The sequence below is a fragment of the Notothenia rossii genome (assembly GCF_949606895.1).
Source record: "Notothenia rossii genome assembly, contig: scaffold_295, whole genome shotgun sequence".
Classification (NCBI taxonomy): domain Eukaryota; kingdom Metazoa; phylum Chordata; class Actinopteri; order Perciformes; family Nototheniidae; genus Notothenia; species Notothenia rossii.
Window position 1 is genome coordinate 15,694 of NW_027639678.1, and position 23,665 is coordinate 39,358.

The 23,665-nt window shown below is 42.8% G+C and overlaps 1 protein-coding gene across 1 annotated transcript in view; it reads left to right on the forward strand.

Moving 5' to 3' along the window:
- Positions 1-2,009: 2,009 nt before the first annotated feature.
- Positions 2,010-23,665, forward strand: part of LOC307027532 (polycystin-1-like) — a gene marked incomplete at its 5' end in the record, with an annotated part of 31,122 nt that continues 9,466 nt past the window's right edge. Inside the window, 22 exons of the mRNA XM_079695801.1 lie at positions 2,010-2,076; positions 3,767-3,947; positions 4,086-4,276; positions 4,404-4,522; positions 5,272-5,419; positions 7,061-7,326; positions 7,526-8,293; positions 8,701-8,832; positions 8,909-9,084; positions 9,592-9,728; positions 10,228-13,880; positions 14,784-14,936; positions 15,086-15,226; positions 15,574-15,856; positions 15,971-16,073; positions 16,389-16,517; positions 16,700-16,850; positions 18,146-18,283; positions 18,507-18,651; positions 21,292-21,939; positions 22,455-22,608; positions 23,090-23,345. Coding sequence (XP_079551927.1) covers positions 2,010-2,076; positions 3,767-3,947; positions 4,086-4,276; positions 4,404-4,522; positions 5,272-5,419; positions 7,061-7,326; positions 7,526-8,293; positions 8,701-8,832; positions 8,909-9,084; positions 9,592-9,728; positions 10,228-13,880; positions 14,784-14,936; positions 15,086-15,226; positions 15,574-15,856; positions 15,971-16,073; positions 16,389-16,517; positions 16,700-16,850; positions 18,146-18,283; positions 18,507-18,651; positions 21,292-21,939; positions 22,455-22,608; positions 23,090-23,345 — 8,139 coding nt within the window. The remainder of the gene's footprint in view (positions 2,077-3,766; positions 3,948-4,085; positions 4,277-4,403; positions 4,523-5,271; positions 5,420-7,060; positions 7,327-7,525; positions 8,294-8,700; positions 8,833-8,908; positions 9,085-9,591; positions 9,729-10,227; positions 13,881-14,783; positions 14,937-15,085; positions 15,227-15,573; positions 15,857-15,970; positions 16,074-16,388; positions 16,518-16,699; positions 16,851-18,145; positions 18,284-18,506; positions 18,652-21,291; positions 21,940-22,454; positions 22,609-23,089; positions 23,346-23,665) is intronic.

Consider the following 23,665-nt stretch of genomic DNA (forward strand, 5'->3'; position numbering starts at 1 on the left):
CTCTTTAAAGTAGAGACACTACATACTGATATACACCTGAACATCAGCAGGAGAGGACTCTTTAAAGTAGAGACACTACATACTGATATACACCTGAACATCAGCAGGAGAGGACTCTTTAAAGTAGAGACACTACATACTGATATACACCTGAACATCAGCAGGAGAGGACTCTTTAAAGTAGATACACTACATACTGATATACACCTGAACATCAGCAGGAGAGGACTCTTTAAAGTAGAGACACTACATACTGATATACACCTGAACATCAGCAGGAGAGGACTCTTTAAAGTAGAGACACTACATACTGATATACACCTGCACATCAGCAGGAGAGGACTCTTTAAAGTAGAGACACTACATGCTGATATACACCTGAACATCAGCAGGAGAGGACTCTTTAAAGTAGAGACACTACATACTGATATACACCTGAACATCAGCAGGAGAGGACTCTTTAAAGTAGAGACACTACATACTGATATACACCTGAACATCAGCAGGAGAGGACTCTTTAAAGTAGAGACACTACATACTGATATACACCTGAACATCAGCAGGAGAGGACTCTTTAAAGTAGAGACACTACATACTGATATACACCTGAACATCAGCAGGAGAGGACTCTTTAAAGTAGAGACACTACATACTGATATACACCTGAACATCAGCAAGAGAGGACTCTTTAAAGTAGAGACACTACATACTGATATACACCTGAACATCAGCAGGAGAGGACTCTTTAAAGTAGAGACACTACATACTGATATACACCTGAACATCAGCAGGAGAGGACTCTTTAAAGTAGATACACTACATACTGATATACACCTGAACATCAGCAGGAGAGGACTCTTTAAAGTAGAGACACTACATACTGATATACACCTGACCATCAGCAGGAGAGGACTCTTTAAAGTAGAGACACTACATACTGATATACACCTGAACATCAGCAGGAGAGGACTCTTTAAAGTAGAGACACTACATACTGATATTCACCTGAACATCAGCAGGAGAGGACTCTTTAAAGTAGAGACACTACATACGGATATACACCTGCACATCAGCAGGAGAGGACTCTTTAAAGTAGATACACTACATACTGATATACACCTGAACATCAGCAGGAGAGGACTCTTTAAAGTAGAGACACTACATACTGATATACACCTGAACATCAGCAGGAGAGGACTCTTTAAAGTAGAGACACCACATACTGATATACACCTGAACATCAGCAGGAGAGGACTCTTTAAAGTAGAGACACTACATACTGATATACATCTGAACATCAGCAGGAGAGGACTCGTTAAAGTAGAGACACTACATACGGATATACACCTGAACATCAGCAGGAGAGGACTCTTTAAAGTAGAGACACTAGATACTGATATACACCTGAACATCAGCAGGAGAGGACTCTTTAAAGTAGAGACACTACATACAGATATACACCTGAACATCAGCAGGAGAGGACTCTTTAAAGTAGAGACACTACATACTGATATACACCTGAACATCAGCAGGAGAGGACTCTTTAAAGTAGAGACACTACATACTGATATACACCTCAAAATGAGCAGATATGGTTTAAACTATAAAGTAGCAACAATTCGTACCCAAACGACAGAGTCTCCAGTCTCTGAGGCTTGTCTCTGCACTGAGGGTCTCTATTGAGCTGCAGGGGTTTTACAACATGGTAATGAGCCTCCTCTGTCCACTCTCTGTTGCTGAGAGACAAAGTAGAAGTCACCCAGGCGCTCAGAAAGAGAAAACAGAGAAGAAGAGGCCTTCACGACACCCCCATAACTCAGAGTGTTTGCAGAACGAGAGGAGGGGGAGATCAGAGCGTGTGGACCAGACTCAGAGTTTAGGATACTTGTGCAACAGCAACAAGGATGAAGAAAAAATGATTTGATGCAATAACAGGAGTGCATTAAGCTCCATGTGGTGATCAGGCAGGGACTATTTCTTCTTCAGGAGGATGTGATGTGCGCTACACGATGATATTTGTGCCAGTAAAGCAGACGTTGTGGATTCTGTGTGTGTTTCTGAGCACTGCAGCCAAAGGTGAGACGCTTCTTTTTTTATTACATTTTGCTTTAAAATGAGAAAAACTGATGTTGTTGTTGGGATAACTTGTGGTTTTGCGCATCTTAAGAGAGAGGAGGGTTCAGAGTGTCATAGTAGCAGGTTGGTACAGATAGCTTCAATTCTATCTATTAACACAAGTCATATTTACTTCTCAAATTGTTTATTTTTAAGATTATTTATAGCGTGAATGTGTATTTGTAGAAAGCATTTATTTTATACGGAACAGAAAACAAGACTTTTTTCCTTCATTATTATTTAATTTATATATTTATTTATTTCCTATATTTTTATATTTTCAAGTTTTATTTTCCATTAAGACAACAACCATTGCATAATGAGTGCCTTGACTTTACATACAGTAAATAAATGTTGCTAACCCCTAACCCTAACACTTCGAAAATATCGTATCACACAGGATAGCGCTTTTTTGATATCGAATTCGGTTCGTTTGCGTTCCCGTGTAAATGGGGTCTAAATTCCGTGTAGCACTACTATAGCTATCAATAAAATGTTCTCAAATTGAAACTTTACAGGTGAGTTTGTGTCATCTACGAAATGTGCAGAATACAAATCAGCTTTCCTGTTGTGCTAATGAGCTAAACCTACTCCTCGTCATCTGATTTAAGATCTCAACGGGGTTAATTACTCCCACTAATTAACCACCTGACTGTGGAAACAAACACTTGGAGACCTTTAATGAACTCATTCTCGTATCACACACATTTCAAGCTGTCATGATCCTAGACCTTTCAAGGCTCTCAAGGTACTGTACACAAAACAACAGTCCAAAAAACAAGACAATAATCAATCAATAAAAACAGAAAAGCAGAGGATGTGTGATGTGATCAGGGTGGATCTGCCTGTGTGAAGAGATATGTTTTGAGACGTGATTTGAAATGTGGTTTGAGACGTGATTTGAGACGTGATTTGGAAAACTGGGGAGAGAGTCAGAATTCTGGATGTCAGGTTGGAGGGAAATGTCTCCTCTCTCAGTGTGTGATGATAACCTGTATTTTATTTAGCTGCATTGCTTTACAGAGGACAGTCGTTGTCCACAGGGCGGTCTCATCATCTGATTTAAGATCTCAACAGCGTTCATTAATTCCACTAATTAGCAACCTGACTGTGGAAACAAACACTTGGAGATCTTTAATTGAACTCATTCTCATAACACGTGAATTAAAAGCTGTCATGATTCTTTTTGAAATGCCTCCTCTTTCAAATGATACGATAATACTTTAATGGTTGGATCAAGTCTGAAATGCTCCTTGCATCACAGCAGCTCCATGTGTAACATCAACATAAACATATCAAGACACAACACATGGAAAACAACCAATACACATTGAACCTAACAGCAGGATCAGTGAGAGCTGCTCAAAGAGCCTTCAGCGTGCATCTGATCTGTAGCTCTGTTTACTGAGAGGGACTGACTGGAGCACAAAGGATGCTTCAGGCTGACTTTAGTGAGTCTCCATCAGATGGTAGCAGTTCATATCCTCTGTTCAGAGCATGCTTTGGGTCCCAGATGATTTTAGGTTATTATGGTCTGTGAGTCAGAAAGTCTCTGACAGGGTGAGCAACAGTCTTTGAGCAGATTTCTAACAGCTCATGCAGTCAGTGTGTAATAATAACCTGTGTTTCACTTCACTGTGTTGTCTTCCAGAGGACAGTCCTTGTCCACAGGGAGGGCAGATCCATGTCTCCAGCAGACGATGCTTCTTTCTCTCTGAGAGTCCGTCCTCATGGCCCGACGCTCAGACTTCCTGCAGAGAGACTCGCAGAGGAGATGTTGCCTCTGCTGAGAGCCTGGAGCTGCAGGACTTCATCCAACACTCCTTTCCAGTGTGAGTGCAAAGAAATGTCTCCTCTATTGTACAGTATTTTGTTCCAGGGCTGCAGGGTTAGGGTTGGGGTTAGGGTTAGGGTGTGTGCCCATTCTGGAGTTTATTTACCCTTTGTCTTTTGTTTTTGTGTTGCTTTAGGAAAACCACAGTGTGGGTTTGGTTGAAAGGATCGGGGGGAGATGGGTCGGACCAGACGGATGTTATCGAGCCAGTGATTCCTGTAGAGAGTCCAGCGGAGTGTACTCAGATGGCTTTGGGGACAAAAGGAGAGTGGAGGAAGACTCAATGTGCCGGACAATACCTCTTCCTGTGTGAAAGGGAAGTAACAGGTAGGACTTTGAATTCACTCAAAAGCACCAGAGCTACACAGAAACTACCGGACAATATTCAGGTTGTTGACATTATCCTCATGTTTTGTTAATTTATAGATTTGTTTGCTAACCCCTCTTTGTGCAGAGTCTTTCCCGTCTGTGGACAGTTATCTGACCGGGTCGGTTCTCATGAGCGGTGACTACACTCAGATCCAGATTCAACCCTTACCCAATGCACCGGACATCGGACAGATCACAGTGGAGGTCAGTTAGATGTCAAAAACATTGGGAACTATCTTAAGCTTCACAAGATAAATCTGATATGGTATTTTAGAAAAGTATTTAAATCTACTATATCTGACAAGTGATCACCAGTGCTTGGTTTCAACGCTCTCCGACTGAATACTCCTATAAAGGGTTACAGGTTGGCATTGATTGGTTATTAAGGGTCAGAAACATATAAAGTTTGGTTATCAGAGTTCCATGAAGTGATTCCAAACAGGGGTCAACTGTACCCTAAAGTATTTCTGTAGATGGCAATGGGTACATGGAGAATGTGGAGTAGCTACAGTAACTAAAACACTTTATTACATTATGGAAATCCACGAATTGCGTGAGTTATACCACTTGAACCTATAGCCTTCATGTTGCGCTCGAGTGCAATTTAAAAAATAGCTAGCAAGCACCATCCAATTGAATATATCTTTTTTTTAAACAGGACTTCAGGACTTTAACGTGTCAAAGAGCGTTTGTTCAATTCAGTTTGTTTCAATTCAATGTCAGGAGCGTTCTCTTAAAGTCATCCCTTGCAAATGTTTGAAATATATACTGTTTCTATGTACGATGTTCTTCTTTATCTTGAGCATCCACAGCCACCATGCCATCACTATGATCTAGGCAGAACTAAAGCTCTGCACTTCAGCTTCAATTGTGTTTAAAAACGTATAAATTAAAGGTTTTTATCCACAGTTTGTGTTCCTGGTTGATAATCTGTTGCTCCTCTGACCCCACAGATGCAGCTGTTCCCAGGTCTGTGGTTCAGTCATGCAGGTCAGCTGGTCTCCGTAGAGCTGGTGGTCCAACCCAGTCCTGACTCCTCTCTGTCTCGTGTCCAGATCCTCCGACCGTACTGCAACCCCAACCACCATCTGGTTCCTCCAGGTACAGTACGACCATGGATGTTTAATAGGAACTGGATACAGCGTCGGAGGCGGTGTCTCGTTCTTTCCTATGAGAGCTGCTCATTGGCGCATGAGGACAAAATGGCCTGACATTTTCGAGAGCAAAACGTCAAAGATTACCCATCATGCTTTGCTGTCAGAGTAGAAGTACCCGCATGTAACTCATAGAGCGCAGTTGAGTTTCTGCTTAAGCCCCGCCTCCTTTCATTAAGCCCTGCCCCCGATCTCTTGCTCTCAGCTCAGTAGAATGAATCGAGAGAGAAAATAAATGTGGATGAAAGTGTTCGTGCTGGGTAGTTTATTCAGTAAAAAAAAAATATATCCGCTGATTTACAGACGTCTCTTTCCCAATGTTAGTCAATGGGAAAGAGTCTTTCTGGGCCCAGTGACGTCACGGACTGATACAGAAGTTGTAGTACCGCCGTTTGGCCACTATGAATATTTTCCTCAGAGTCCGGAGCACTTCCTGGGAGCTTGAGTACAATAGATTAACAGAAATCTCATGTCTGCTCGACCCTGCAGGTGATAATCTCCTACAGGGTCGAGCAGACAGGAGATTATCACCTGTCTGCTCCTCAGCAGAGGTGGGAAGTAGTGGAGTACAAAGACTTTGTAACTGTACTTAAATTGTTCTGGTATCAGTACTTTACTCCACTACTTATTTTTCTGACAACTTTTTGCTTTGACTTCTTAGATTTTGAACACAAATACCTGAACTTTCTACTTCTTACATGTTGAACACAAATACCTGTACTTTCTACTTCTTACATGTTGAACACAAATACCTGTACTTTCTACTTCTTACATGTTGAACTCAAATACCTGTACTTTCTACTTCTTACATGTTGAACTCAAATACCTGTACTTTCTACTTCTTACATGTTGAACACAAATAACTGAACTTTCTACTTCTTACATGTTGAACACAAATAACTGAACTTTCTACTTCTTACATGTTGAACTCAAATACCTGAACTTTCTACTTCTTACATGTTGAACTCAAATAACTGAACTTTCTACTTCTTACATGTTGAACACAAATACCTGTACTTTCTACTTCTCACATGTTGAACACAAATACCTGTACTCTACTTCTTACATGTTGAACACAAATAACTGAACTTTCTACTTTTTACATGTTGAACTCAAATACCTGTACTTTCTACTTCTCACATTTTCCAAACAGGCTGGTTCCTTTAGTCTGAATGTGTGTTTGGTGGCGTGATCATTATCATTTAGAGTCATTGCGTGCCTATTGATTTGAACACGATCCGTGTATCCATCATTTGCTGGTCTTCTCTAAAGAAGAGGGACCAATGGAAACGTTGTCATGTTGCCGTTGGTCACCATGGAAACATTCATTAGCTAACAATGACATTATTGTTCTATTAATATAAAGGGAGGTCAGGTACTCTTTAAAACAGCTGCTAGTTGTGGGTACTTTTTACTGAAGTACATTTCAAAGCCTCTTTACTTTTACTTGAGTAAAGAAGTTTAGTCAGTACTTCTAATTTTACCAGAGTATTTTTAAACACAAGTATCTGTACTTCTACTTGAGTAAAGGATGTCTGTACTTTTGCCATCTCTGCCTGAAGGTATTAATCTCCTCTCTTCTCCTCAGGTTGCAGCACTCTCTTTAATCCGTTCAGCTGCTGCTCAGCCGTCCCGCTGTGCAACACGACAGGGGGCTGCAGCACAGGTCAGTACTGGTGCCACCTGCTGGAGGTCTGCAAGCCCACCACTAGTCCCTGCAGCCCCTACGACTCTGAAACAGAAGCCCGAGGCTTCGTTTTACCTCCCAGATACACTGCAATACCGCCTTTCTACCACCTGGTGGCCGACCTGCCTCTGAGGGTTAACCCGAGCTCTGAACTGACAACTATAAGTGTACGTTGAACTGCTGCCAATGAGTGCTGCAGGGGTCCTAAGACCCAACGTTTTTTTTTTCATGTCAAGGGAAACCGGGTGATGTTAACTTCATGAATTACCTAAAAAAATATGTCTTTATGTTGTCGTTTCAACACAATATAGATTTAAAAAAAACTAATTTCTCACAGATTTCCCTGTTTCTCTTTCCCCACAACAGCTGATTCTTCCAGATCGAGCGATCATGGTGTACCCCGATGATATCGTGGCTGTTCAACACACTCGTGACTCTGCGACTTTCTTACACTGCGTGAACAGTGACGCCTCTCTAAAGTCCCCCTGGCGCCAAAGCTACATGTCCCTGAGGAGGAGGGAGGAGTGGGGGGGCTGGAGGGAGGGAGGCCTCACTTCCCTTCCCCATGGAGGCCAGTGGGTGGACGGGGTGGTGTGTGATCTAAGGATGATGTACGTGGACAATCTTCACAGAGGAACCGAGCACGAAGATAACCCTGGCTTCACTGAAAGAGAGACAACCACGGCCTTAAACAACCAGGCCTTCACAACTGGTCCTACTCCGAGTCTTGGATCTAAATTTAGGCTTGACGTCATCCACCCTGTGCCAGATGCAAATAACCAGATTCACGTCCAAATAAACGTCCCGACACTCATTGTGGTCAAGGTCCTGTTTGGCGAGAAAGCAAGTAGCACATGGTCAGCCCCAGTTCTCCAGACGGGGGTTCCCTTCCTATCATCTTGCCCCAAAGAGGTGGCTCAATCCTGGGATGGATGTAAGAGACAGTCCCATGATGCCTGGTTCTCCTCTGTGACCATGATATCGCCCACAGTTGGGTTTGAAACGCTGAACATCAGTGTGATGGACGCAGAAAGCTTTCAGAGTGTGAGTGTGAGGGTTTGCAGCTATGAGGAAGTCACAGGGCTAAGTGTTGAGCCGCATGGATGCCGGAGGATGATCGTAGACACACCACAGGTGAGAGGACAAAACGTATACTTTCAACAAACACATCCTGCTCATTTGACCAAATATTATTTTAAGTGAACAGTTATTAAGTTGCTCTAAAGATAGTAACGATTGATGGTCGGTCCAATACTTTGGTGTGGACTGAAGTATCTGAAGACCATAGACGCATTACAACTGAAACTTTGTACAGACATTTATTTTCCCCAGGATTAATCCTTGGAAACATTTATTTGACATTTGTATCTTCCATATGTTATTGATTTGCTCTAAAGACAGAAACGATTGATGGTCGGTCCAATACTTTGGTGTAGACTGAAATTAGACGCATTACAACTGAAGTTCCTTTTCCCCAGAGGATCAATCCTTGGAAAAATGGATTTGACATTTGTATCTTCCATATGTTTTTTGCATTGTAGTCATTTACAGCCAAAGTGGAGAGTGGTTCCTCAGTGAAATTCACATGGGTGATTGACTACCTGGAGAACTTTGCCAATCAAGGAGAATCTTACAGCGTTGTGTTCAAGAAACCTGCCGAGTACAAGCTCAGGGTAAGATCATTCAGTTGTCTCTTTGATTGTATATTTGTGATCATTCTATACATTATCTTACGTGATCTGTTTCTAGGTGACAGCTTCCAACCCTGTGAGCTCCCAGAGCCATCAAACCCTCCTGACTGCTGATGAAATGAGCCCACTGTCTGATCCACAGTTCCTGTTGGTCAGGGAGATCATAGCTGTGGATGCTACACACCTCTACACTCTCAGGGTCAAAGTGGATATCTCCCTGCCAGTCACCTTCAGGTAAAGCATTGCATTTCGTACCCTCAGATATCCTATGAGAAAAACATTGGATAGTGTTGGGAAAATAGTGAATGTCCTCTTCCAACATCAGAGTAACATGCTAACAAAGGTATCCCAACTGTAGCTGTGAACATGACAGGATGTGTGATGACCTAGAAGAGCATCAGGACTGTTTGAGGCATATGATAGCTATGTGATTAACATGATGATTCAGCCTCTATGGAGAGAGACATATGACAAGCATGATCATTTCTGACGTGGAGCTAATCTGAAGTAAACATTGAATACTGCTTTCTATTCCTCCATCTTGTGACTGAGGAACTCCCTCTCTTGGATATCAGCATGTGAAGGACACTGTTCAGGAACTAGTTGATGCTCTGTATGTGATGACTCCTTCCATTCTTGAGAGGATCAGAAATACGTGGATCCTGAGATTGAAACTTGGTGACTGGTGAGATTTTTCAAACGGATAGCCTTAAATCGTTTAATTTGGTGTTTGTCCTGTAGATGGGATTTTGGGGATGGCAGTAGCGAGATGATCCACACACAATCTGCTCCATGCCAGTCCATGGAGGGGCTCATGGAGAGAGGAGACAAACAAGTGTACGTCCAGGACTCTGTGAACTATACCTATCCCATCCCAGGTAAACACAAACACAACTGTCAAATGATTATCTGTCATTTTAAGAGGGGGTTGATTGTAGTGATGGTTTTTGTTTGAGAGGTTTTAAAGTCTGAAACATAACCATGTGCTTCATTCTCACCACTTATTATCCCAGCCCCGACAAGTAGGCATCTGGTATACATCAAGATGTTTGATAAACCCACTGTTTTCTCCCTGCTGAGTAAAAGGAAGCGTCTAAAGAACTTTGTGTCTACCTCAAGAAGATAGAGGAGCCTTTAGCAGCCCTAGAGCCTGAAAACTCCCATAACAAGTTGATGGAGATCAAAGCAGAGCAAAAGGAAATTGGATAATAGATAATGGCCCTACGTACATTCCTTGGGAAGATAGAATCACAACCTAAATGTTATTTTCATGTCTCCTTCAAATCAATTTTAGATATAGTAATGTCCTTATTTTGGTCGAAGATTGACACTGGTTCTGAAAACTGTGCTTTGTACTTATTATGTCTCTTTTTGCAGATGACTACACACTTCACGTCCAAGTCTCCAACCAATATGACCACACTGACGCCTCCAAGAAGATAAGGGTTCGCCCTCAATTAAATCACCTCCTTATTTCCTCCAACGTTCCTGTACCTCTCGTCAATCAGACTCTTATTCTTGAAGCTACAGTGGAGCCCTCGACCTACGCTGTGGTCTACACATGGGACTTTGGCGATAGCTCTGAATCTCTCCAAAGCATCCACCATAAAGTCAACCACAGTTTTATTTCTGCAGGGGTTTACAACGTCACAGTGTGTGCCAACAACACCCTGACAGTCCTGACCTCCTGGATAATGGTGGAAGCTCTGGAGAAAATCTCTGGATTAACAGTCAGCTACAATGGACCCAGCGAACTAAACGTAGCTACAGATTTCCGAGCTACAGTGACGACTGGTAGTAATCTAACGTGGGATTTTGACTTTGGCGATGGATCCTTTCAGCGCAACATTTCAGATGGCTCCATCTCCCATGTCTATGTATTACCAGGAAACTATACGGTAGATGTAACTGTCTCGAATACTGTCAGCAAAGCTCATCAGTCCATCAGTGTGGAGGTCTATACGTTGGCTGTTAGTGGAGTTCTCCCTACAACATGTGTCATGAGTGGAAACGAAAAACAGTTTACTGCTTTGGTGAATGGGAACATATCCAATCTGACTTTCCATTGGCTGTTTCAAGATGGTTCGTCTCTGATTGTATTAACTGGGCAATCTACAGCCATGCACACCTTCCTAAACAATGGGATTTGTCATATTAGTCTGACTGTGTTGAGTTCTGTTACATCAGTATCCTATAATACGAGTATCTGTATCGAATCGCGAATAACCAACGTATCAGTGCAGCCATCAAAGGAAGTAGTGGCAGTAGGGGAAGAGGTATGCTTCAAGGTGTTAGTTTTACCTGTACAGATGAGAGGTTACCAATTGAAATGGTTCAACAGCTCCTCTAGCCTCATTGCTGTGACAGGAAATGCTCAAAAGTGTTTCATCTTTAGGGATGAAGGTGTGGAAGTGGTTTTAGTGACAGCAAGTAACAGCGTTAGCAACAAAACAACCAGAGCTAGTATCACCGTTCAACACCCTGTAAGTGACCTGTCTGTGGGGCATGATAGTGAAAGTATCACACTGACAGTCAACACATTAGCATCATTTTGGCTTGCTTCCTGCACTGGTAGCAATGTGTCCGTGTTGTGGGACTTTGGAGATGGATCTCCTGTGGAGCAGAACCAAAACGTGTCACATTTCTTTACCACAACAGGTCAGTTTACAGTCACCGCCACAGCATTTAACGCCGTTAGCCGTGATTCTGTGACCCTTCAAGTCAATGTTTTAAATGCTATTTCGGACCTTTCTCTTCACACCAACCAGCCTTATGCCGCAGTTGGAGAAGAAACACTCATCTCAGCAATTAGCAGTGCAATCAGTAGCACCATTTACTACTGGACTGTAGACGGTATATCCTCAAACATACAGGGGACCGATCAGTTTAGATTTGCTTTCCTGAAACCAGGAGTGTATCAAGTCCGAGTTATAGCACAGAACTTGGTGAGTAGAAAGGAAGCAGCTATTCTAGTAGAGGTCTTTGAAAGAATAGAGGGTCCTCAGATTGAATGTAAGAACCTGATAAATGTTAAATACGTACCAACACAAGAGGAACTAGTGTTTATTGCCTCGATCACCAAGGGATCCAATGTCTCTTATCAATGGCTCGCTACACAAAGCGGAATAAACCATACATTGACTGGTGATGAAGAGCTTTTTCAGATGCTAGCTGAATCTCCTGGAGGGATTTCAGTTCAGTTAAGAGCTTCTAACAAGTTGGGTGAGGCCACCAGTGTTGTTTCTTTGTTGGCAGTACAGCGTGTTACAGGTGCGCACATTACAACACAATTAAATATCGTGGCATTAGGGAAAGTAGTGAATATCTCTGTATCGGTGGTTACCGGTTCAGATTTGGAGTACCTTTGGTATATGATGTCTGGTGTCTCACCTTTGCAAACACATGCATCCTTCCTTCTCCACACTTTTACAACTGTTGGTCATCGTCTTGTTAGAGTGTTGGTTCAAAATGTCCTCAGCCAATGCAATGTCACCAAAGAGTTGAATATACAGGAGGGAATCCAAGAAGTGGATTTTAAGATTGAAGGAAAAACGCATCCGTTTTATGCCCCCACAAGTTCTGCTATTCAACTCTATGGGATTATTCGGAAGGGAAGTGATCTGCACTGGAACTGGGAAGTAAAAGATGCTAATCTTTATAATGCTTTCGATCAGACCTTCATCTACACGTTTCCATATGAAGGCATCTATCAGGTGTCTTTGAATGTCTCCAATGGGATCAACTGGGAGATGGTTTCACACAGTGTCACAGTCCAGGATGCAATCGAGGGTCTAACGTTGAACATTTCCGAGTCTTCTTTCTGCACGGAGGAACAAGTTACTGTTATTCCAACAATCTCCAAAGGAAGCAATGTCAGCTTTGCTATAACCTTTAAAAACAAGGACTGGATTCGTAGTCAGAGCGTTCTTGAAGGGCGGTTCACCACATCGAGCCTTCCTGCAGGGAAACATCTAGTAACGGTGAAAGGTTGGAACCATGTCAGTAGTTCTGAGATGTCTTCAAGCATTCTGGTCACTGAGCATATTCAAGGTCTGAGACTTGTGAACTGTTGTTCTGATGCTTTCGAGGCTCTGAAAGGAACCAGGTTCAGGGCAGAAGTTCAAAGTGGACTTCCTGTAAACTACACCTGGGTATTTAATTCATTGGAGTCTGAGCCTACCATGTTCACAGGACAGGAAGTGATCTTTACTCCTGCAGAAAGTGGTTTACTGTCTGTTAGCGTACTTGCTACCAATGGAGTCTGCTCAAAGAAGGTAAATGATACTGCCACCGTTCAGTGGGCTGTTAAGAAGGTGACGCTTGTCTGTCATTCAGAAAGATTATTTGTTGGACATGCTGTCAAGTTTTCTGCACAGATGAATGGACGGAGCAATCCAAGATACCTCTGGGACTTTGGAGACTCCAATGAGACGTTGGCAACAGACTTAAGCACAGTCAATCATACTTATTATATCCGTGGGAAATACATGGTTGTGGTCAAAGTGTTCAACAGTGTCAGCCATGTATCTAGACAGCTACACATACAAGTGGAGGAGCTCCTTTGTTCAAGCCCTCAAGTTTCTCTTATCCAGAGCCATTTGACTATCTTCAGGTCTAGAATGAGTTTTTTTGAAGCTATCGTGGACATTAACTGCTCTGCTTACAAAGCTGCGTACCTATGGGAGATACTTAATGAGTCAGATTGTAACAAATTCACTGGGAACAAAGTCGTTCTTGGAAGCCAGGTAGATGCATCGTCACCCTTTCTCTTACTCCCAAAGCATACTCTGGGTTTGGGACAGTATTGCTTGGTGTTCACCGTTTCCCTCCAGGGAACGCCTTTACTTGTCCAACGAAATATCAGCGTTACAGTAGTCCACTCAGCGCTGGTTGCTGTTATCAAGGGAGGATCACACAGACTGTGGCCCAGCCTCAGTGATCTCGTCCTGGACGGATCTGAGTCTGAAGACCCTGATGAACCGCCTGGAGTGGAGGATACACTGCAATACCACTGGACCTCCATGACTGTGGTAAAAACCTTTTTTGTGTTAAAGGTCACCCATTATGCAAAATCCACTTCTTCATGTCTCTTCTACATCAACATGTGTCCCCTCTTCTTCATGTCTCTTCTTCATCAACATGTGTCCCCTCTTCTTCATGTCTCTTCTACATCAGCATGTGTCCCCTCTTCTCCATGTCTCTTCTACATCAACATGTGTCCCCACTTCTCCATGTCTCTTCTACATCAACATGTGTCCCCTCTTCTCCATGTCTCTTCTACATCAACATGTGTCCCCTCTTCTCCATGTCTCTTCTACATCAACATGTGTCCCCTCTGTGGAAAGAGACTCTGAAAGTTTCAGGAACAAAGATTCTCTCTCTTTTTGATCCATTTCTATAAAAACCTGGCCGAAAATGAGCTGATCAGATTTTGGCCACTTTATGATGTCATAACGATGTTTTGTTCTGTGTAACCATTAGCCAATCAGCAACCAAGGTAACCCCCCCCCCCCCCCCCTCTTATCACCTGAATCTCCTCCTAGAGCACCATTGAGTTCTTTGTAACCAAATCTCTCTCAGAGGGGCGTGGGGAGGGGCTCCTTATTTTCATCTAAAGTAACAGACAGAGAATCAGCACTTTGGAAACAGGGCTGAAACAGAGGGGATTATGGGTAATGCTGCAATGATCTGTTTGGTATTTCGAGGCAAACACTTCAGAGACATGTTTGTATATATCTGAGACCTATAATATATTGATGGAAAACAGTATCATAGGGGACCTTTACAGTGACCTCAATCTTCCTAGTTGTCTTTATGAAGAATACATTAGCTACTACTATCCTCCTAAGGATGAATAAGATAACATAATAGAATACATATTTGAAAAACAGTCTATATAAGTGATACTAAGACCCACGTGTTTGTATTTTCAGAACTCAACCGAGTCTCATTTTGCAAAGCAGCCTAAGACGACTAACAGCAGTAACGTGACAGTGCTTGGCACTCAGTTGCACTCAGGCACAGTCTACGTGTTCACCCTGACTGTACACAAAGCAGGAAGGAGTCCTGTCTCCTTCAACCAGACGGTGAGTATAACCCCACATCTCCCTCTGTCTTAACACAAAAGCATGCTCTTACAAATAAATAGTTTGGGAGACAATTTTAGAAGTTACGGTAGACAAACCAATGAATTTAGCCAAAAAATACTCTTCTTCCCTCCATGTCTAATCCACAGGTGACTACGAGTGAAGCTCCTGTGTTTCCTGTGATTGTGGATTGTGTGTCCTGCTCTCTTCTGTCCTCCCCTCACCAAATAAGCTATACCACCCCCACTGTACTGTCAGGACAATGTGGACAGTGTGACGATCGAGCTCAGGTAAGGAATCGGACAATAACTTCCCACTTTCAACTAAGTAACTTTATCTTAAAGTAGAAATGTTTGGAATATTCTGTTGCAAAAGAGTTAATGGAACGGTAATGGGAGTGAACACTGTTCTCCATTTGCTGTAGTCTCTGCTTTATTCATTATCTTTTTAATTATCTTGTGTTTAAGGAATTTGTTTGTAAATTGACATTGGTTTCCAACCTTCATTGGTTTAATCTTCATGTCATCTTAGCAATACTTAATTAAATGGTCAAATGAACAGTGCTAAGGTTTATTGATGGCATCCAACAATTATTCTGACAGTCACAAGACATTCATCCTGAAGCGTTTTCTCACAGTACAAGTGGGGTGCTGAGGACCAGACTGGCGTGACCCTTGACCTTAACGAGGTCTCCACATCTACAGGCAGACACTCTCCTAACCTGGTGGTGCGTTCAGGTGTCCTACAACCAGGACAGAGTTACACCTTCACTCTCAATGTGTCCCAGCCTGGCAGAGGGCGTTGGGGTAGCGCCAGCCTGACGATCCACCCTAACAATCCCCCTCATGGAGGCCTCTGTGAACTCAGCCCAGAGTCAGATATACGTCTGCTGGAGACGGTGGTCACCTACAACTGCTCAGGTAACACTGAGTGGAAGCGTTTCAACTCTGAATTGAGGAAATCCTGCAGTTTAGAGAAAGTGATTTATCCATCAAACTGAACGGGATTTGCTAACATCTGTTGTCTTTTGGCAGGGTGGCAAGATGATGAAAGCGGGACCTCTCAGCTGATTTACACCTTCCAAGTTGCACCATGTCATCCCAATGGCCCGGTGTGCCCCTTACTCACTCTGTACAGGTAAATACAGACCTCAACTAACAGCTATTTATAGACCATGACGTGTGATCTTAAAGGTCCCCTATTATACTGTTTTCATCAATAGGTTATAAGACTCAGATATATACAAAACATGTCTCTGAAGTGTTTGGCTCCAAATACCAAACAGATCATTGCAGCATTACCCATAATCCCCTCTGTTTGAGCCCTGTTTCAAAACTACCTGACTACAAACAGACACAAATAAAGTCCCATTGCCAGATTCTGCAATCAAATGTCTTTTGACCTGGATAACTTAAGCTCTTTTGTCTTTTATTTCTTAATTTATTTTCCTAGGGGTACTCGTTCAGCATATGGCAGTCTGGTTCCAATGGGAAGTCCTGGGCAAGGAAGAAGCACATCAGTTATCTCAGTTACTTTGCTGGTAGAAGACCATCTGGGGGCAAAAGTCATTGCTCTGAACAGGTAAGCTACCAGGAACTAATGCAGCCGAAGCATAACATGTATCACAACTTGTCATGTGCCACACCTGTCCCTATACTCGAATGGTCCATCTACATTTAGAAACAATATTTAAGTTGTTTACAGATTATGCCGAATGTGGATTTTTGTGAACTCTCACAGTCTCTGTTTCCTCTTTCCTACAGAATGCTGACAGTTGAAACTCCTCCAAAGGACGCAGTTGCCAATCAGTGGCTGAGAAACAAGAGCCAGACAGAGCTTTGGGCTTTAGCCCAACAAGGAAACCCTCAAGAGATCATCCCTTATTCCATCGCCCTCACCAGCCAGCTCAATCAGGTCCCATTTGCATGTGCATGAAATGGCAGCTGACTATGATTAAAGGTCCCCTATTATACTGTTTTTCATCAATATATCACAGGTCTCAGATATATCCAGAGCCTGTCTCTGATTGGCTGAAACACCAAACAGATCATTGCAGCATTACCCATAATCCCCTCTGTTTCAGCCCTGTTTCCAAAGTGCTGATTCTCTGTCTGTTACTTTAGATGAAAATAAGGAGCCCCTCCCCACGCCCCTCTGAGAGACATTTGGTTGAAAAGAACTCAATTGTGCTCTAAGAGGAGATTCAGGTGATAAGGGGGGGGGGGGGGGGGGGGGGGGGGGGGGTTACCTTGGTTGAAAACATCGTTATGACATCATCAAGTGGCCAAAATCTGATCGGCTCATTTTCAGACAGGTTTTCATAGAAATGGATCAAAAAGAGAGAGAATCTTTGTTCCTGAAACTTTCAGAGTCTCTTTCCGTGTTGATGTAGAAGAGACATGGAGAAGAGGGGACACATGTTGATGCAGAAGAGACATGAAGAAGAGGGGACACGTGTTGATGTAGAAGAGACATGAAGAAGAGGGGACACATATTGATGTAGAAGAGACATGGAGAAGAGGGGACACATGTTGATGTAGAAGAGACATGAAGAAGAGAGGACACATGTTGATGTAGAAGAGACATGGAGAAGAGGGGACACATGTTGATGTAGAAGAGACATGGAGAAGAGGGGACACATGTTGATGTCGAAGAGACATGAAGAAGAGGGGACACATGTTGATGTAGAAGAGACATGAAGAAGAGGGGACACATGTTGATGTCGAAGAGACATGAAGAAGAGGGGACACATGTTGATGTAGAAGAGACATGGAGAAGAGGGGACACATGTTGATGTAGAAGAGACATGAAGAAGAGGGGACACATGTTGATGTAGAAGGGACATGAAGAAAAGGGGACACATGTTGATGTAGAAGAGACATGAAGAAGAGGGGACACATGTTGATGTAGAAGAGACATGAAGAAGAGGGGACACATGTTGATGTAGAAGAGACATGAAGAAGAGGGGACACATGTTGATGTAGAAGAGACATGAAGAAGAGGGGACACATGTTGATGTAGAAGAGACATGAAGAAGAGGGGACACATGTTGATGTAGAAGAGACATGGAGAAGAGGGGACACATGTTGATGTAGAAGAGACATGGAGAAGAGGGGACACATGTTGATGTAGAAGAGACATGAAGAAGTGGATTTAGCATGATAGATTACCTTTAAACTAATGATGAGTCTCACCCAATCTGTCCACAGATGGATGCTGGACAGACTGCCGTGACGTTGTTGGACAGAAGGGAGATTCGGGAGAATGTGACCCGAGTCCTGGCGTCTCTCCCAGTGAGCTCCATGCTGAATGTAGATCAGATCAGCTCAGCTCTGTCACTGTCTACTGTAAGTAACCACTGTTTGTTTCCCTATCATTCACAGTCCCAAATATTTAGAAAATATGTGTAGTGCCAACTGTATTCTTTGCAAACACAGAAAGGAGGAGAAGAGACCAAAAAGACACAAAGATATTTCACACAACAGCTTAACATCGTACAGATTATTCCTTCTTTTTCAACATTTTAAGCATAAAAATAGCAAAAGACACGTCTATTTCTGTTTTCTGAAGGCTGTTCCAAGTGAATTTGTGAGTGAAAAGTGCCAAGAGAAGGTTCTGGAAGCTGTTGGGAAGATGATCCATGTCATGGGGGAGCAGATGAGTCCTGGTGTGTTGTCAGCGGTGGAAACAGGGAGGAACATCCTCAACATCATAGGTGCTTTTCAAAAAGTATCTCATGCATGAATCACTCATAATCTCATGGTTAACCCTTATGTTGTGTTCGGGTCTCCCGTGACCCGTTTCAAGTTAAAATGATATAATAACTACTAGTGTTGTAGTCGAGACCACCTTATCCGAGACCAAGACATTACTGAGACCGGAGAGTAGCAAGACCAAGTCAAGACCAAGACTTTAAGAGGGCGAGACCAAGTCAAGACCAAGACCAAGGGCGAGACCAAGTCAAGACCAAGACTTTAAGAGGGCGAGACCGAGTCAAGACCAAGTCAAGACCAAGACTTTAAGAGGGCGAGACCAAGTCAAGACCAAGACTTTAAGAGGGCGAGACCGAGTCAAGACCAAGTCAAGACCAAGACTTTAAGAGGGCGAGACCAAGTCAAGACCAAGACTTTAAGAGGGCGAGACCAAGTCAAGACCAAGACTTTAAGAGGGCGAGACCGAGTCAAGACCAAGACCAAGGTCGAGACCGAGTCAAGACCAAGACTTTAAGAGGGCGAGACCAAGTCAAGACCAAGACCAAGGGCGAGACCGAGTCAAGACTAAGTCAAGACCAAGACTTTAAGAGGGCGAGACCAAGTCAAGACCAAGACTTTAAGAGGGCGAGACCGAGTCAAGACCAAGTCAAGACCAAGACTTTAAGAGGGCGAGACCAAGTCAAGAACAAGACTTTAAGAGGGCGAGACCAAGTCAAGACCAAGACTTTAAGAGGGCGAGACCAAGTCAAGACCAAGACTTTAAGAGGGCGAGACCAAGTCAAGACCAAGACTTTAAGAGGGCGAGACCGAGTCAAGACCAAGACCAAGGTCGAGACCGAGTCAAGACCAAGTCAAGACCAAGACTTTAAGAGGGCGAGACCGAGTCAAGACCAAGTCAAGACCAAGACTTTAAGAGGGCGAGACCGAGTCAAGACCAAGACCAAGGTCGAGACCGAGTCAAGACTACTGTGAATCCAACACTTCATGATAGACTTACAATACCATGTGTAAGATACCAGAGTCAATTTGATCTGAAAGATCCACATCATCATAAAAAGACACACATAAGATATAAATTCAACTTCATTACATTACATGTCACTTGTTAGATATTTATTCAAAAAGTTATCCTTTTCATATAAAAACAGTAACATAGTAAGAACATAATATGTAACATTATAATATACATTTTACGGTATATAGGTCTAAGCAACAAACAATAAACCAACAAACCAGGAACCACTGTTGAAGACAAACACACACAGGATGAAGGAAAACCCTTTAACATACACACACACACACACACACACACACACACACACACACACACACACACACACACACACACACACACACACACACACACACACACACACACACACACACACACACACACACACACACACACACACACACACACACACATATTACATATTTCTATTTATTATCTGCTAATTGAAATTGGCAGTGAGGAAAAATGTTTGACAATATCTAAAAGTATTTTGGAGCTGCCGAGAAGTCTTTGTTTGGTATAAAAGTAATCAGACACTGATCGTGTAAAATATATTTTTCAATTAAAATACGAATAAAGTTTCCAAAATGGTCATTTCCTATAATATTCTAATTGCAATATAAATTAAATGAATTGCAATTAGGTGTTATTTTCCCCAATCAACTGTATTATAATACATATATATAGCATGTATTATTGGCTACAATGTGGGATTTTATAATAACAATTTAATTTGAACTGTAATGTTAATATCTCTTCAATGAACCTGACTATTTGATCTCATGTTGCTTATTTTAAACTATACAACACTCACTCTGACACTGGTTGCTTTGAGACTTTGTGTAGCTTGTGTAGCCAAATGTAATGATTGATACATTTTGCGACATCTTCACTGCAAGAGCGTTTGAGTGTGTGAAGGGGGTGGCGACAGGTGGGGGGGTAGCAGCCGGTATAGACCAGTCCCTTGTTTACAAACATTGCGGCGCATGAGGGCAAAGATTCAGAGTCACGTGAAGTCACGTCACTGGTTGAATTGTTTAAACAGGGCGGTTTACATCCAATCACATCCCCAAAAACAGCCGTGGTCTCGACCATGGATGTATAATAAGAACGGTCTCGACCGGCCTTGACATCAAATCTCGTGACCTATAGGTCCGAGGCCGAGACAAGACCGAGACCAAATGCAGTCGATTCCGAGACAAGACCAAGACCATTAAAAAGTCCGGTCTCGAGTACTACAACCCTAATAACTACCCTCTAGTTTTTTTTTATTGGAACTATAGTTAATAATATAAAGTTGTAAAAAGGTTTTGGGGGGAAATTGTATTCTAATATTAGTCCATATTATCCACTGTGTTTACTATAGGGAATATAATGAGTTCATTCAATCCCATTTTCTACTTAAAGATATGTGTTTTGGGGCCATAAATAATAAAATGACAACAGGAGTGTGAGGTTGTGAATGCATAATAAGTTAGTGATGATGTAGTTAAAACAATATTGCATGATAGTCATTATTTTTGAGCGTTTTGGACTTCATGCGAACACCATGACCGGAAACAGCTTTCGAACACAACACAAGGGTTAAATGAACAAATCAAATATATTGTTGTGTTCTCTTTGTTTCCAGGTAGCACCTTGGCGGCTGTATCTATCAGAGCTTCCAGTTCTCACCACGACACTCTTCATTTAGCGTCCTCTAATGTCCTCTTAGCGCTAAATCATGCAGGGGCCCTGATGCGCTCCCTGATGCACGCCCAAATGAATGACAAGGCGCCTCTTTTGCTCTCCAACGACTACATCAACACAGTTTCTTTCCATGGAGACCCTTCTGAACTCCTCTGCACTCAAAAGTCCAACCAACACCAGATCATACCCTCTCATAAATGTCAATTTCTCATCCCCTCCTCTCTTACTGATCACCTGCAGAACCAGAAGACTGAGATAGTTCAAGTTCTGTTTGACGCAGATATTGGATCAAATCCCTTCCTGACTGCAGCCGATCCTCCGATTTCCACCTCTCTGGTTGCAATGGAGCTCACTACACCTCAAGGCCAACCAATCACCATACAGGATCTGGATCCTGATCAGGCCATACGGGTCACCCTGCCCAACAAACACCATATTGGGCAGGATGATGGGGGTGGAGCGGGGAATGGGACTTGTCTTACGGTGATGTTGCCATCTGAAGGGATGTTAAACTTTACAGTCAAGGCTGTGGACGGACTGGATGAAAACGCAGGGTCATACATCTCCTTCAACTTCAGCCTGGACTCAGGTACAGAACAATATTAACCTTTCACTGGATCTAACCAGTCTTTTTACAGATCTTAAAGAGACCCTATTGTGCCTTTTTGAATTTTTCGCCTTTCCTGTAGTGATTTCTATAGATTTGTGTGCATGTAAATGGTCTGTAAATGATAAAATGCCTGAGTTTCTGCCAAAATTATCCATAAAAAAACTGGCTTTATTTTGTATTAATCAGGAAAAGGACCCAGCCTCCTGTCATTTCAATAACGTTATAATAATACAGTTTGAACATTTTTAGTGGGCTCCCCAAGTCTTAGTAATGCAAGACTTTTCCTGAATGAACAACAGTGGATGTGCCGTATCTAGACAATTGATGTACACACGACATTTCAGGAAGTCTATAAATCAAGACGCTGAACTTTATTTTAAAGTTGGTCAAGCAGCACCTAAATAAATATTAATTACCCCTACTGTATATCCGTGAGTTAGTGCATGAATTATGAATCCCAAAGGCTGTTTTCTAACTGCATTATGCATATTCAGGAGCTACTCCAGTGAGTCTGGGACATGTCCGGATAGAAGTGAGCTCTGCATTGCTGGGGACTAATGCATCCTGGGATTCCCTGGTGAGGGAGTGGGCTCTAAATCTGTCTGATGCGACCCCTTTCATGGAGGAAACCATCTTCCTGTCTCCACTGTGAGTCGCTGGTCTTTCCTGTATCGCTGTGTTCTTCTGGCAGAGAGGCTTTATTCTCGTAATAATAACTCGGCATCTTATCAACGCTTTTATAAGACGGACTAGCTTAGCCCCCTTGTCTTTTATGATCTATTTGTGCTACTTTTTTATTTGTGTTTGTCATAGTTTTTTCACTATAATCAACCGTAAAATGTAAATGTGTTCAACTAAAACCGTTCAGATCAGTTGCAAAATAGCGGTGCTCTCAGAAAAGGTGGGTGCAACTCCACATTGAAAACTATTTTTAAATATGCTATCGCTCAGAAAAAGGCGCTATATGTGAAATGAGGAAAATACTGTCAATTTTATTCGTTCAATACTAGGCTACTACTTTCCCACGTGCAAGTATGAGCACTGTTTTTGCGATAATGTACCGTAAACTCCTCACCTGTCAGTTGCTCCTCTAGCTAATTACCTAACATGAATTATCTTCCTCCAACAGTCTGAACCGGACGGACCAGCCTCTCTCCGTCCAACTGTCCTCGTCTCTGGGCTCCGGTGGTCCGGTGTGTGTGTCGATGTGTGTGTTCAGCGCAGTGTGTCAGTACTACAGCGTGCAGCAGAGGCGTTGGAGCAGTGAGGGTCTGCAGCCTCTGGAGGGCAGCACCCTGCAGAGCGCCCACTGCCTCACCCAGCACCTCACCATGTTCGGGGCCAGCATGTTCCTCCATCCCGGGGCCGTGGTGCTGCTGCCGCCGGTACGTGAGACACAAAGCATTACACCGGAGCAATTTCTTCCCTTTCCTGTAGTGTTTTCTGTAGGATTTTGTGCATGTAAATGGTCTGCGAAGGCTAAAATCCCTGAGTTCCCTCCAGAAAGAGTTTCTGCAAATGTTATCCATTAAGAAACTGGCTTTATTGTGTATTAATTAGAAAAAACACCCAGCTTCCTGTCATTTTAATAACAAAAATACAGTTTGAAAAGAATGAGTGAGCTGCCCAACTGCAGTCTTGGTAATGCCAGACTTTTCCTGAATGGACGACAGTGGCTGTGACGTATCAAGACAGTTGATGTACA